At 43.3% G+C, this 14,371-nt stretch overlaps 1 protein-coding gene across 3 annotated transcripts in view; it reads right to left on the reverse strand.

The window, feature by feature from the left end:
* Positions 1-10,727, reverse strand: part of HPSE2 (heparanase 2 (inactive)) — a 780,051-nt gene extending 769,324 nt beyond the window's left edge. For all 3 annotated transcript variants that reach the window (XM_003825451.3, XM_003825450.3, XM_055093275.2), the window contains exons 1-2: positions 8,836-10,727; positions 5,663-5,820 (exon numbers count right to left, since the gene is read on the reverse strand). In XM_003825451.3, coding sequence (XP_003825499.1) covers positions 5,663-5,820; positions 8,836-9,125 — 448 coding nt within the window. In that variant the 5' untranslated portion in view covers positions 9,126-10,727. The remainder of the gene's footprint in view (positions 1-5,662; positions 5,821-8,835) is intronic.
* Between the last annotated feature and the right edge of the window lie 3,644 nt (positions 10,728-14,371).

The following is a 14,371-nucleotide window of genomic DNA, read 5'->3' on the forward strand; positions in this document are numbered from 1 at the left end:
CCCCTTTGGAGACTCTCTTCTTTAAATCCAAGTCACACTCAAGGGAAGAAGAATTAAGCTCCACCTCCCAGAGGTGGAGAATTTGTGGACATATATTAAAACCACCACAATAATTAGTTAATAAATATTATGAGGGAGATGCTTTAAGGCTATGCAAATATCCTCTTTTAAAGTTCCACCCGCTAAGTCCAACACTTGATTAAGGTATCTCGCCTAAAGCAATTATTACTGTTGTGTTCTAATGGTGATTTGGGATAGCATCTTTTATTTATTTTATATTCTGCCATTCTTTGTCTAGCATGAAACTAAACAGAGAGTAGATAATCAGTACATACTTATTAAATGTAACAGAATTTCAAAACCATTATGTGAAATAAAATGAGATAATAGAAAGTGGATAAGTTCAAGGCAATATGTATTTTGGCAGTTGTGCTGTTCTTACACCATAAGTCTTGATTGATAGAATGGGATTAAAAAGAAAAAGAATTAACTACTTCATCTGTGGAAAAGCTTCCTAGAGAAAAGAGAATAATAATAGTTATACAGTGTCTTAGAGTTTACAAAGTATACACACATTCATCATTTAGAATTCAGAAGCTCTCTGAAGAGAAAAATCTTCAGGAGATAAAGATAAAAGATATTTGAAAGTTGTGAAAAGGCACTGTTACACCAGGAATTGAAAAATCAGGAATAGAAATTACATTAGACTAACAAAGAAAAGCAAAAGTAAAGGCAAGGTAGAAACAGATACAATTTTTTAAAATGTAGTTCTAGTGCAAGGCTTTAAACTGGGTAATAAAGTTAATTTAACACATAGCATAAAATAAAGACAACTTAGACAACCACAGATAAAGAGCACATGGTTAAAATCATGAAGAATGCCATTAAAAAATAAGCATCAAGAATGGACTGCATGGGAATATGTGTTGAAAGTGTAAAATGAATAGAATCTTCATGTATACCTTCAGTCATTTCTCCACTGGTCACCTCCATTTTCCCAGGGCCTTTCACAGTGCTTTTAACCTAGCATACACCCAAGAAAATTTGCTGAAGATCTACCATGTGTCATAAAGGCTAGACATTGTGGATATACAATAATTAGATATGGTCTCTTCCTATAAAGAATTTGCATTCTAGATGGAAAGGTTATATATATATATATATATATATATATATATATATAAAGTTGAATGTGTATATATGTGTGTGTGTATATATATATATATGTATACATAAAATTAAATGGCAAAACAAGGCAGAAGGAGCCAAAAGAAAAGCATAAAGAGTAAAAGCTACAGCAGTCTAAAGAAAGAAGAGATCACTGTGGAATGACCTGTTCAAGAACAGTTTTGTGCAAATAAGGAACATTTGCAATGGGCCTTCAAAAACTAGGTGAGATGGAATAAGCTCTGACTTAAGCCAAGAGAAATACATTCAATGCATATTCATATAGTAACTGAACAAAGGTATGGGGTTGAGATAATAAAGGTGCTTTAAGAAGACAGTGAACAATCAAGTAAGTTGGGCTGTAATAAAAGGTATATGGAAACACAGGGTAGTAAAAGTAAGCTGAGACTGAAATGTGAAAGGTTTTGAATGTCAGGTTGAGGAGTCTGAACATATTATGTAAGCAATCCAAAAATAACCATAGTTTTTTAGCAAAAGAGCGACATGATGAATATGACATTTTAGAAATATTAAGCTGGCTTTTGATGTACATTAAAAAATGGTGTACATCTTCATTAAAGATGCAGTTATGGTCTTAAAAAAACATGCATACAAATAAATCACATTGAATACAATACAAAGAGGGGAAGACTGGAAAAAAATAAACTTAAGAACAGAAGAATAACCCAAGATTTCCTTGTTGAGAGCAGGTAAAGCATAACATTACATAGAACAAAAAGGAAGTTAGGCAACAGTAAGATTCCTTGGGTATAAAGAACAACTCTATTTTTACTTCTTCCATCATCACTATTTGTGTATATAATTCAAGGTGCCTAAGCATAGAGTAGAATAGTTAACTGCATTAAAGGAGTAACCAGTGAAGCTCCCAAAGTGATACATAAACAGTGGTTTTACAAAGTTAGAGAAAATACAGTTGCATTAATGTGCTCAGAAAGTATCTGGAAAACAGAAGACACATGAGTTGTTAATTGCATTATTAATTCATGGGAAAACAAGGGGAACAACAAAATCACATCAGGGGCCAGGCACAGTGGCTCATGTCTGTAATCCCAGCACTTTGGGGAGGCTGAACTGGGCAGATCACTTGAGGTCAGGAGTTCAAGACCAGCCTGGCCAACATGGTGAAATCCCATCTTTACTAAAAATACAAAAATTAGCGGGGCATGGTGGCGCACACCTGTAATCCCAGCTACTGAAGAGGCTGAGGCACGGAAATCACTTGAACCCGGGAGGTAGAGATTGCAGTAAATCAAGATAATGCCACTGCCCTCTAGTCTGGGCAAAAGAGGAGACTCCATCTCGAAAAAAAAAAAAAATCTTATCAGGGTAGCAATATAAACGGATTAACCAGAAAAGTGGAAGCTTTTTGCTCAACACTACAACTATCCATTCATTTTAACATTAGTACATAACAAAAGCCACCTTTGGTTCTCAACTCTGTTCCTTAAAGATAATTCTCCTTACATTCTCTCAATCCTCTCAGGTAATTCCATAAATCTACCTTCTGCCTTCTGTAAAAGCTTCAGTCTCATGAAATCTTACTCACTCCTTAATCCCACTTTAAAACATTAAATATATATTAGAAATTTGCTGAAGTTGCCTTTAATGAATGTAAGAATCCTTACCTTTCTTATAGTGTTGTGCAGTCAAAAAAATAACTTACAAACATTACCTCTTAGAACCTTCAGAGAAGCAATGTACAGCAGGTAATCATCATCATCCACATGCTATAAACAGTAAGCCCTGGGCCACACATTCATAAGTCATAGGGCCAGGCATGCAGTGCAACCTTCCTAAGTCCAAATTCCATTTTCTCTTCACTGTATCATTCAGTTTCATAATGTGACAGTAGGTATATCTTATTACTCAAAATGTATGTTGTTATTCTGTACTACGTCTAAGTAAATACATTTTTTAATAAGATGCCTTTATGCCCAAGTGCTTACTACAGGGCCATTTCCTAAGAAGGCTTAATTACTTTAAGATGCTCGTGATGATAACAGTTATCACTAGATGAAAAGGGACAACAGAAGCATAATGTTTTCAAAATTGCTGAGACTATACCAAGAACATTTTGCCTTGAATTCTGCAATGCAACATGCAACAACAAAGACAGTATGGGTAATTTAAGGATATGTGAGCTTCAAAGGGCAGAAATAGGACATTCTCATTCTCTTTAACTCTGCTAAAGCCTCAAATACTGATATAGTTCAGAGCATCTTATTACTAGGAAAACATAAATCAAAAGGAGTTCAGCTAGGAGCAATAAAACAGATTAGTGTCTGGAAGGACTGACTTTAAAGAAAGTTTTAAAAGAATTAGATCCAGGTAGTCTAGATAAAAAACAGCTATGAGGAAACATTTTTTTTTTAAAGCTAACACTCACACCAAAGGCACAAATTATTTTGAAGATAGATGTCTAAAAAATGCAAACAGGAATAATTGTAAATCCTTATAAAGGGAAAATTCAGGAGAAATTTCCCAGCAAAAGCTTATGGGACAGAAGAACTCTCTCCCCTGTGAGTGGTGAAAAACTACATTCCTAGAGATATTTAATGCCAGGTTGGACAAAACAAGAAAAGGATTCCATATGGAATGATCCTATACTGGCCCCTGACGTGATAGAGGACTGAAGGTAACCTCTTAGATCTTTTCCGTTTATGTTTTTTTTTAATTTTATATAGTTTTACAGGGCACTGCCTTCTGCCAATTTCTTTTCTCCCCATGATGCCCACTTTCTCCTTTCACAAAGGGAAACAAATTGTAGCCTTCATTTTAAGCAGATCTCATTGTTCTCAGTGTAACATAATCCTAGGTACAAGGTTGGGAGAAACAGACCAATTTCTAAGCTTATAATGGTCCTTTCCTCCCTCCCTCACCCCCAGCAATTCCTGGGGCTCTTACAAGTTTTCCCACAAACTAAAGAGGAAGTAGTTCAAATGGATTGGAAGAAGAAAAACCATTAATATCAGAAAAACCATTAATATTCTCCCTTCTTATGTCTGATCACAGAGCTGACAGTGACTCTGGGAGCTATAAGGTTCTGGGTCAAATTACCATAGGAGGTGCTGTTAAAGACTATCTTTTACCTTTCAGCATTTATGCTGAGTGACAGCAAAAGCCTACTTGCAATCCATACTTTCATAGCAATGACTTTTATCTTTGAAAAGACATAGCCTTAAACACCTACATGCTTTGGCAAATGTTATAAAAGAGTAAGTCCTAGTCATGCTCCAAACTCAAGAAGCCTTAGCCTTGCCCTCTTTCTCTATTCTGGCACTTAAAAAAAAATGTTCCTCTGCCACCCTTGAAATACATTCCAATACCTCTCCAGAAGTACTTTTCAATGAAGGCCCAAGAAAATACAAGGGCATTTGCTCCTTTAGCTGATTTGTAAGGACAAGATATAACAAAATTCAGAAGGCTCTGAAAATCTGTCCCTGAGCCCTTTACATATAAAACTGTAGTTTACTTATGAGAAGGAACAGCAACGGGGATGATAGCCCTCCAAGAATGGACACTAATGCCTCTTCTATCCAATCTTAACAGTGTCAATAGCTCAAGAAACGCCAATACCCTCATCGTGCCTCTTTGAAAGTACATCCCTCCACTTAAACAGGAAGTTCATAGATGTTAACACCTAACCTTCTAAACAAAAATTTTTCAATAGCATTTTCATTTTTTTTCCCTAGTAAAAATGAGACCGTTCAAACCAAAAAAGATTGGCCTCTCAGATTGAAATAGGATTTCAAGTTTTCAAAGCCCTTCCAACACTTATCTAATCCCGTCAGGAAAGAAAGCTGGCATTTGTAATCCCATTTTAAAACAGAAAAAAAAAAATGCAACTCTGAGATTAGGCAATCTGAAGAAGAACTAACTGTGGAGATTTCCAAACCTTCCTCAACAAGGGACCAATTTAAAAGGGATTATTCCAGAAAACTTTAGAGTGGGTTTCAAAAACGGCTGAATTCCTTCTGTACCCTAATCACAGGAAGGCAAGAAATAAGAAAAACAGAAAGGCACTTTGCCTAGAATTTTAGCAATGAAATATGACTCTGACCTTTAATAATCTATGAACCTGGCTGAATTTTCTCAAAAAACCTGCTGCATCTACACCCCGCAGGAACAGCCTGCTAAGCAGTTTGGGCTACCAGCTCTCAGCCTCCAAGACAGCCGCCCAGCAAAAGGCCGGCAGCTGGGTGAGAACAACCTGGAGAACCCCCTTTGCGCAATGAGGTCAGGAGTTCCACACTGCAGAGTCTCCTCATCTGAAGCTTCCAACTTTTCATTTTCAGGCGAGCTGCAAACAGGCTCTCCAAATCTGCCCCAACGCGCGCGCGCGCATGCATACACACACACACACACACACACACACACACACACACGAACACACAGACACACGAACACAGATACACAAACACAGCGGGTGCTTGCTTCCGCTCCCCAAATAAAGAATGGTAATCAAGTTTCTCACCATCCTCATAGTTTTTGAGATAGTAATCCGGGCCCGGGCCCCCGCGGCTTTTCGCCGGGTTCCTCAGGTTCTGGAACTGCAGGAAGTCGGTCCTTTTGCCCCCGAAGCGCAGAAAGGCGGGCGAAAGTCCCCGGGCCAGGGTCACCAAGCGCTTGGAGCTGCAGAGGAAGAGAATAAGTGAGGAAAGGTTCCCAGGACAGGACGAGAGCGCGTGGGGCACGGAGAAGGGCCCTCTTCCTACTCCCTGAGGGCGACCTGGCCGGGGCTAGAGGCTCTGTGCCTGCCCCAGCCGGCAGTCCACGCTGGCCCTTGGCCGCTGCCCTGCGCCCCAGCCCGCCCTCACCGCCCGGCTCCGGGGGCTGTGCCTCCCGCTTCCAGGCGCCCGCAGCGGCCCCCTCCCCCAGACACCCAGATCCTGATCTCCTAAAGGCTACAGATACTGTTTGTTCATAGAGTGTTTGTATGGGGTGGGTGTACGTGCTACGAACACGGCGCTAAAGCGCAGTTGCCCGGCTTCTGCCACTGCCAGGAAAGCGCTCCGGGCGGAGACGCGCTAGGCGCGCCTACCTCTGGCTTCCGACTGTTGCCAAAAACTTGTATGCTGAAAGCCGGCATTGCCTCCGCAGCCCCAGGGGCCCCACAAACCTCCGTGCAGGAGGTGAAACCTGCCTTGTTGCTCTTAGACCAGGCCCGGCGCCTGAGCTTAAGTGGATTCCTACTTTCTTTCTTTTAATGTCCGAGTTGATTTTCCTTTTTCACTATATTGTAAAAACTGCATTGTTTCCCAAATACCCGGACGGAGAGATCCCCAGGGTAAACCCTCGCCTTTCCAAGAACACTTCTCCACTCCCTCACCACCACCACCACCACACACACACACACACAGTAAAGGCAAAGTCTCTTTGGCCCCTGAAATAATTCCGCCTGATCTCAGGAAAGGTAACATCCTCCTCCCCACCCCACCCCCGAGTTAGGCTCCATCTTTCTTCTTTCCCACTTGGGGCCGTTTGGAACCGCTAGGGAAAATGAAGCTTGCCGAAACGTGGAACCTGCGCGTTATGGGATACTAAATGAGCACAAAACAATAGCATTTGCATCTATTTAAGGTCAGGATTTCCATCAATAGGTTTTTTAAAAGCCAAAGGCTGCTGCTTTGGGAAGGAGTAGAAAAGGAGCAATGCAGATACTGATAATGCAGAGGGGATCAGCTGTTGAGTTCCGGGTCTGTAAATTATTTTTTAACGCTTTACTGTTTCAGATTCTGAAAACCCAAATCCACATGGTGACGTTAAAGAGCATCATAAAGGAGGTGGATACGAGAAAGAAAAAACAGACTCTGCTTTTGGAGAGTTTTTTGAGAAGAGACGTGGCTACCCCAGGGTCTTGTAACCAGAATGGTCGTTTGGCAGAAGTCTCCGGGACCGCACTCCAGGACAGGCACAGTCAGGGCGTCGCGTGGGCCTACTGTGGCAAAGGAGACGTCCGCGCGAATCCGGTCCTGGGGAAAGGGCAGTTCCAACAACCTTTCATCCAGAAGCCTGCACAGCCAATGCGAATGCGCTCCGCCAGGACTTCTTCCCCGAAAATCTGCCTTCCAGACTCTTTTCTGAGGCAGGAAAGCATTAGGCGAACAGGCAGATTTTTTTAAAAAAGAAAGAAAGCTGGTGGGGGAAAGGGGGTCTGCGCAGCTGAAGGAGTTCAATGAAAGTGGGACAAGCGTTGCGGAAAACTCCGTTGCACCCTACATTCGGACGAGCTCATAGACGCGCTCTGCTGCACGAAAGAGCTTTCGAAGAGGAAGCTGGGCCGCGCGGAGCTGGCTGTTCCGCCCTCGCGGCAACCGCACCAACAGGAACCGAAACGGCCTCGGCAAGGGCAGCTACAGCCTCTCAGTCCTCCGGCTACCTTTCCTCCACGTGGAAGGAGCGCTCCACGTGGCGCCTCCCGCTACCTGCCGCGTCCGCAGACCCGACCCGGGCCAGGGGGACAACCCCAAGAGCTGAGAGGCGGGCGCACCTCAAGAAGCAAAACTCGAATTTCGCAAGGAGTGAAAAATACGAAGGACGCACAACGGACCTGGCCTCGGGGCAAAGTGGGACTGAGAGCGCTGAGGGCTCTTCGAGGGGAACCCACAGCTGAGGCTCCAACTTGTAGGGAATTTTTAAAAACTCAACACTTGGATTCGACATTGCAGAGGATTTATTTCTTATTTTACACTGCAACTCTGTCCCTGATGGGAAGGGATCGCAGTTGCCTAACTGCCAAACTGCAACAACCCGGGAAGAGTGTGAGCCCAATTAGATTACAAGCCCTAGAGCAAAGGGGATCACAAACCTCCGGGTTTGCTAATCTGCTGGTGCGGAGTTCAGATCTCCGAAGCCTCCCTGGAGTATTTCTAGGACTCTTACCGCTTCCCTTATAACGCTGTGACCCCAGCGAGGATTATTTTTTTTTTCCTTTAAAGAAAAGCTAAACTGTGCAGTTACCGCAGGAGATTTAAGGAGGAGGAACTGGCGGGGGGAGGGGGGCATTCCGTCTATAAAAAGCGCCTTACAAAGTCCTGAAGTCTGGAAATGACAGCGGAGGATATAAAATAAAAAATTTTAACTCCGATCCAACTTGCCCACCACTCAAGCCTCTGCTTAAATTCGTTTTCTGTCTGAGAGTGGGAGAGAACTGACGAAACGATCTTTCCGTGGAAAATTCCACTTTCGTGCAATCCCGCTTGAACACTCACAGACACACACACACTCTCCTGTCTCACATACACACACACACACCCACACACATACCCATTCCTTTCAGCTCTTTGTTGTTTGAGACCTTTTCTTCGCTTTTGTAACTGCTCTGAACCTCTTGTTTCTTTTTCAGAAGTAGACGGGAAGGCTAATTGTGGATATATGTAAGCACAACATTTTTTCAGTCATAACTGATAAGTTTCTGAAATGCCTTCTGCATTGCAAACATGTGCATCTTAATAGAAAACATTGCTTTTCTCAATCACTAGTTACAGCCTCACAGCACACAATCCAGGAGAAGGAAAACCTCCTTTCTTCTCTTTGAGAGATCTGCTTGGCTTATTTTCTTCTTTCCCCTTTGGAATGGGGGATAGGAAGGGCTTGAGGGGGTGTTACTAAAAAATTTTAAATGATCCATCGAAACCCCTGCCTTACCTTAGGAAATCGAGCCAGCCATCATGAATGATGGACGGATCCAGCTGCAGAGAGAGGAAGTTCTCATTGACTGTCCTGACTGGGTTCTTGGTGCTCACATCAAGTAGAATCAGGGTCTTTTCCTTCAAACCTGCAGCTCTGTCTACAGGCAAGGGTCTCCTGTCTCCAGCCTGGGAGGAAAGGGAGAGATGGAGCAACAGAGCCAAGTAGAGAGCCCCCGGGGCTAGGCACGCGGGGGGGCGGGAGTTGCTGGAGGGCATAGCTTCAGGGAAGGCACAAAGCACCCTCATTCAATCCCTCTGATTTAAACCTCTCTTCCTACTGGGTCTCGCTAGTGACTAATTGTCCTTATCTAAAGTGTGTGTCTGTCCGCCTTTTTCCCCCCTTTTTTTCCCTTCCTCCCACCACCCCCCCAACACACACACACTCTCTCTCTCTCCCGCTCTCTCTCTCTTTCGCTCGCTCGCTCGTTTTTTTTTTATTTATTTATTTTTATTTTTTTTTTCAGTGTTTTGGTGCTGGTGGAGCGAACTCACGCCCCTAGCCAGCCTTCCCCGTGACTCTTGCCAAGAGAACTCGTACACCGGCACCGCCCCTTTAAGAGATTTCTACTGCAGACATTTTTTAACTTTTTAAAGGTAAGGGGAGGGGAGCAGGCGGGAAGGAGGAGAAAAGGGTGGCGTTGTACCCTCCTAATTTAACCCTCTAGGGTCAGGAAGCAGAGGGAGGAATCCAAACCATGCCGTTGTACCGTCTGGGTACAGAGCAAAGGGTCTCGTTTTTACGTCCTTCCCTGAGAGGCTCTGGAGGGCGGTTCAAGCTCCGACTCCGACCCGAAAGCCCCAGCGCCAACCCGGGACGCGCTAGGGTAGAGTTCCCACCGACAGCACGCTTGTTTCTCCTGACAGCGTCAGGCACTTCGTCCGCTCAGGGCCCTTTTCTGGTTGAAGCAGCAATACCAAGGGTGGTTAAGTTGCAGAGGGGTCTTGAGGCGGTGATTCCTGTCAAAGCATAGAGCCCTGAAGGACATTCCCCGAAGAGGAGCCCTGATCTCTGTGACGCGTTGGGTAGCCACACCGAAGCATCCTCTGACCTCCATAGGGCAAAGAGTAGCAAGAAGGAAAAACACAGTGACCTGGTCAAGAAGCTTTTCCGATCCGAGGGCCAAAAGGGACATGCGCCCTCGCTCTGCTCTGCTCTTCCCGCAACCGAGGAATAAGGGTCTTGGGAGCGTCAATACATGCTGGCTTTGGCCAAGTCGAAGCTACCTGAGCTGTGCTTGGATAGTCAGGGCGGCTCTGCGTCCAACTGTGCCACTTCTTTGCCACTCTATTCTGCTGCACAGGTAGAGTCCCCCCCCTCCAGACCCTCCTGGAGGTCAATCCTATACTTAGCCCTCCTGCAGGGAAGTGCGCCTTTACAGTGCCAGATGGGACCATAGTGACACTTTCGGGTTTCCATCTCGGCCCCCAGTCAAAACCAGAGTCACATAGCCCTGGATGGGGAATAACAGCCGGAAGCCGCTGTGATGCACGACCCGCCGCTGCTCATTGAGCTTCCACCCCACAACAGCTTGCAAATTGAACTCTAGGTCCTATCCTGAAGCGCGGGAAAGGGATCAGGCACAGTTTGCTGCAGTCACATTGCTGGGCCCCACTTTCGGCTTCTTTCTGAGACAAAATGGGCCTTCTACTTGGAAGATGAAGGGAACTACTTTATGTAGTGCGGGCAGTCAGAAACGCAGAAGCGTCCAGGGCCCTCCTTGGTATCAAACAAGCAAAACCCTAAAATGCAGAGCAAGGGTTTTCCCCAGAGGTGGATGGACAAGGGTTAGTCTTAAAGCCCAGCAAACGCTGTAATAGCAACCTGTATCCTCTTACCTCCACCCAGACCAGGATTAACAAATCTGAAAACAGCTGGAATAGATGACCTTCAACTGAAGTTCCCTGAAAAGCCTCTACCAACCTAAGCACCCAGGAAATCGAGATTATGTTGCATTCATCTGTGAAGCACCATGACGACCTTCTAGAAATAGGACTGCATAAGATGAGGATATGGGAGAAAGCAAATGCAAGTCATATTATTTAAAGATGATTTTTTTAAATCAAGCTGTTACATAGTGAAGTATTGGATGTTGGCTCCAGCCCTAAGGCCTGTTTCCTTCAGTTCCTGAACATTTCTAACACATCTAGATCCTTTAAACTGTGTGTGTGTGTCTGTGTGTGGGTGTGTGGTGTGACATAAATTTCTGTTGAAATTCTTGTAATTTTTAAGTATGTATTGAGCACCTCTTAGAGATGGCAACAGCCTGGCGAGCAAACACTTTTGTCTTTGTGTTCCCAGACTGGAGCACTTAGTAGGCACTCAATAAATTCTGTGAAGTAAATTAATGGTAAATCCAATCATGCTCAACACACTGAAATAATATGCCCCTCTCCAGAACAATGTGAAAAATAAATACTTTTATTTGTCACAGTAAATTATGTTTTGGGTCTCTGTTCAATAATTTGTTTTCCCAGTTATTAACATTTTCCTGGCCATCTCCTTCAAAAAATACTTAACATGTAAAGGCATTAGTTCATTTGCTATACTAAGAATTTTTAAAATTATATATTTTTAACAATGAGCCAGATTTTCCAAGGGCCTAAAATACCCTTGGCTTACAAGTGAATGCACTTTTAGAAGCCATGTTAATTGGGACCAATGGAAGACAATTTGAATACGTATATTCACTAGATGTCTATAATTAATACCTTTCAAAAATACCTATTCTTGTGACCAAGAATGAACTTGAGTATAATGAGAATGCACATAATTATGAATTTTCACCATTTTTGCTTACTGACCTAACTACTCTATAATGGTTTATTGGCCTAACTAAGTAGTATTTAATGTTTTCATCAGAATCTATATGTGGTATTAAAATCAAAACCAACAAAACAAAGTGCTTGTTTTCTTAATTCCTGATGAAAACCATTTCCCTAGTCTAGCCATTGAAATTCTAAGTCATTCTATAGAGGACATCAGGGGAAAGAAATAACTGATATTTAAGAGGTTAGCCCTCGTTGGTCTCTAAGATGATTTGATTGTTTGGTCCTTTGCTTTAGTTTGGGTTTAGATCTCCAGAGATACTCTGCAAATAGGTGCCACACATACACCATATCATGGTTTTTGTCTTGCCTCTTATCTATTAATATGCTGTAAGTAGTTCATTAGTAATCAGTATATTAGATTGATGTTTCTATCCTATCTTCTGTGTGCTAGGTGACAGCAATCTGCATCTCTGTTTTGTCTTAGATTGTAACTTCCTAGAAGACAAGTATTGGGCCTCTGTATAAAATATGAACTGTCAGGCCAGGCACAGTGGCTCACATCTGTAATCCCAGCACTTTGGGAGCCAAGGCAGGCGGATCACCTGAGGTAAGGAGTTCGAGACCAGCCTGGCCAACATGGTGAAACCCCGTCTCTACTAAAAATATATAAATTAGCTGGGCATGGTGGTGGGCACTTGTAATTCCAGCTACTCAGGAAGCTGAGACAGAAGAATTGCTTGAACCTGGGAGGAGGAGGTTGCAGTGAGCCAAGATGGAGCCATTGCACTCCAGCCTGGGTGACAAGAGCAAGACTCTGTCTCAAAAAAATAAAAAGTAAAATTAAAATTAAAAAAATAAAATATGAACTGTCAGGAACTAGATGCACTGATGTCTCCTTGGAAACGCTCTGCTTAGTGCCTACTGAATGGTCTTCATAGATAAATTGCTTTGATATCTAAGAGCCCAGGTTCCCAGAACTGTAAGAAAACGTGAAGATTAACTGATTCAGTGATTTCTAGACTTTGGTTTTTCAAAATAAATATTAGTTAATGGGGAGGAGTGGACATAATGTTTGTCAAGGGTTTTTTTTTTTTTTTTTTTTTTTGAGACAGAGTCTCGCTCTGTTGCCCAGGTTGGAGTGCAGTGGCATGATCTCGGCTCACTGCAACCTCCACCTCCGGGGTTCAAGCAATTCTCCTGCCTCAGCCTCCCAAGTAGCTGGGACTACAGGCGCACATCGCCACGCACAGCTAATTTTTTGTATTTTAGTAGAGACGGGGCTTCACCGTGTTGCCTAGGCTGGTCTCAAACTCTTGAGCTCAGGCAATCCACCCACCTCAGTCTCCCAAAGTGATGGAATTACAGGCATGAGCCACCACGCCCAGCCCCGTTTGTCAACTTTTTATATTGTCTAGTAAGGACCTTAATAAAAACTGTCAACTACTTATCTCTATTACTTTCCAAAAGAAAGGAAAATTTTAACATCTGAACAAAAGCTAAAATGACATGTCAAAATAAAGAGCAGTTGTTTAAACTGAGTAAATTTAGCTTTATGAAAAATCTCGGCCAGGTGCAGTGGCTCACACCTGTAATTCCAGCACTTTGAGAGGTCGAGGTGGGTGGATCACCTGAGGTCAGGAGTTCGAGACCAGCCTGACCAACATAGTGAAACCCAGTCTCTACTAAAAATACAAAACTTAGCTGGGCATGGTGGCGGGTGCCTGTAATCCCAACTACTCAGAAGGCTGAGGCAGGAAAATCACTTGAACTCAGGAGGTGGAGGTTACAGTGAGCCGAGATCATGCCATTGCACTCCAGTCTGGGCGACAAGAGCAAAACTCCATCTCAAAAAAAGAAAAGAAAAGGAAAAAAAGAAAAGAAAAATCCCTATATTATTATCATTTCATCTCAGACAAGTGGAAATATATACCAGTGACCAACATGGGTACTAGGACTGGTGAATGGGACTACTGGGATATTATTCCGTGTTTATGTCCAGATTCTACTTTGTAGCATATAGTATTACAAGATGTACAGCTAATGGTCATCTTGACTACGATGATTTTCTTTTTTTTTTTTTTTCGAGACAGAGTCTCACTCTGTCACCCAGGCTGGAGTGCAGTGGTGCGATCTCAGCTCACTGCAAGCTCTGCCTCCCAGGTTCACGCCATTCTCCTGCCTCAGCCTCCCAAGTAGCTGGGACTACAGGCACCTGCCACCATGCCCGGCTAATTGTTTTGTATTTTTTAGTGGAGACAGGGTTTCACCGTGTTAGCCAGGATGGTCTCGACCTCCTGACCTCGCGATCTGCCCGCCTCGGCTTCCAAAAGTGCTGAGATTACAGGCGTGAGCCACCACGCCCAGCCTACAATGATTTCTTTTGACTTTTCCTATGCCTTTTTCTCACTTTCAGCCTGTCACAAACTCATTAACTCTATATGCCGCCTGCCCTTTCCTTCTACTAAACATTCAAAGCTTAGTTTTCACTATTCCCATTTTCCCCTTCTGTAATAATTATGCCTAGCTGTCTAATAGAAATTTTAAAAAATGCTTTACACTGTAACTAGGACTGGGAAGCATGAAGATATAACAGCCAGTCCACTGTGTCCTCACTTACTGCCTGTATACCCAACTATGATGACTAATATTTATTGAGATCTCATGGTTCAAGCATGGTGCTCTCAAAAAAACCCTAAGAAGAGTTTTGTATAAACTTCTTCTTA

Source organism: Pan paniscus, chromosome 8 (assembly GCF_029289425.2).
Source record: "Pan paniscus chromosome 8, NHGRI_mPanPan1-v2.0_pri, whole genome shotgun sequence".
Lineage (NCBI taxonomy): Eukaryota > Metazoa > Chordata > Mammalia > Primates > Hominidae > Pan > Pan paniscus.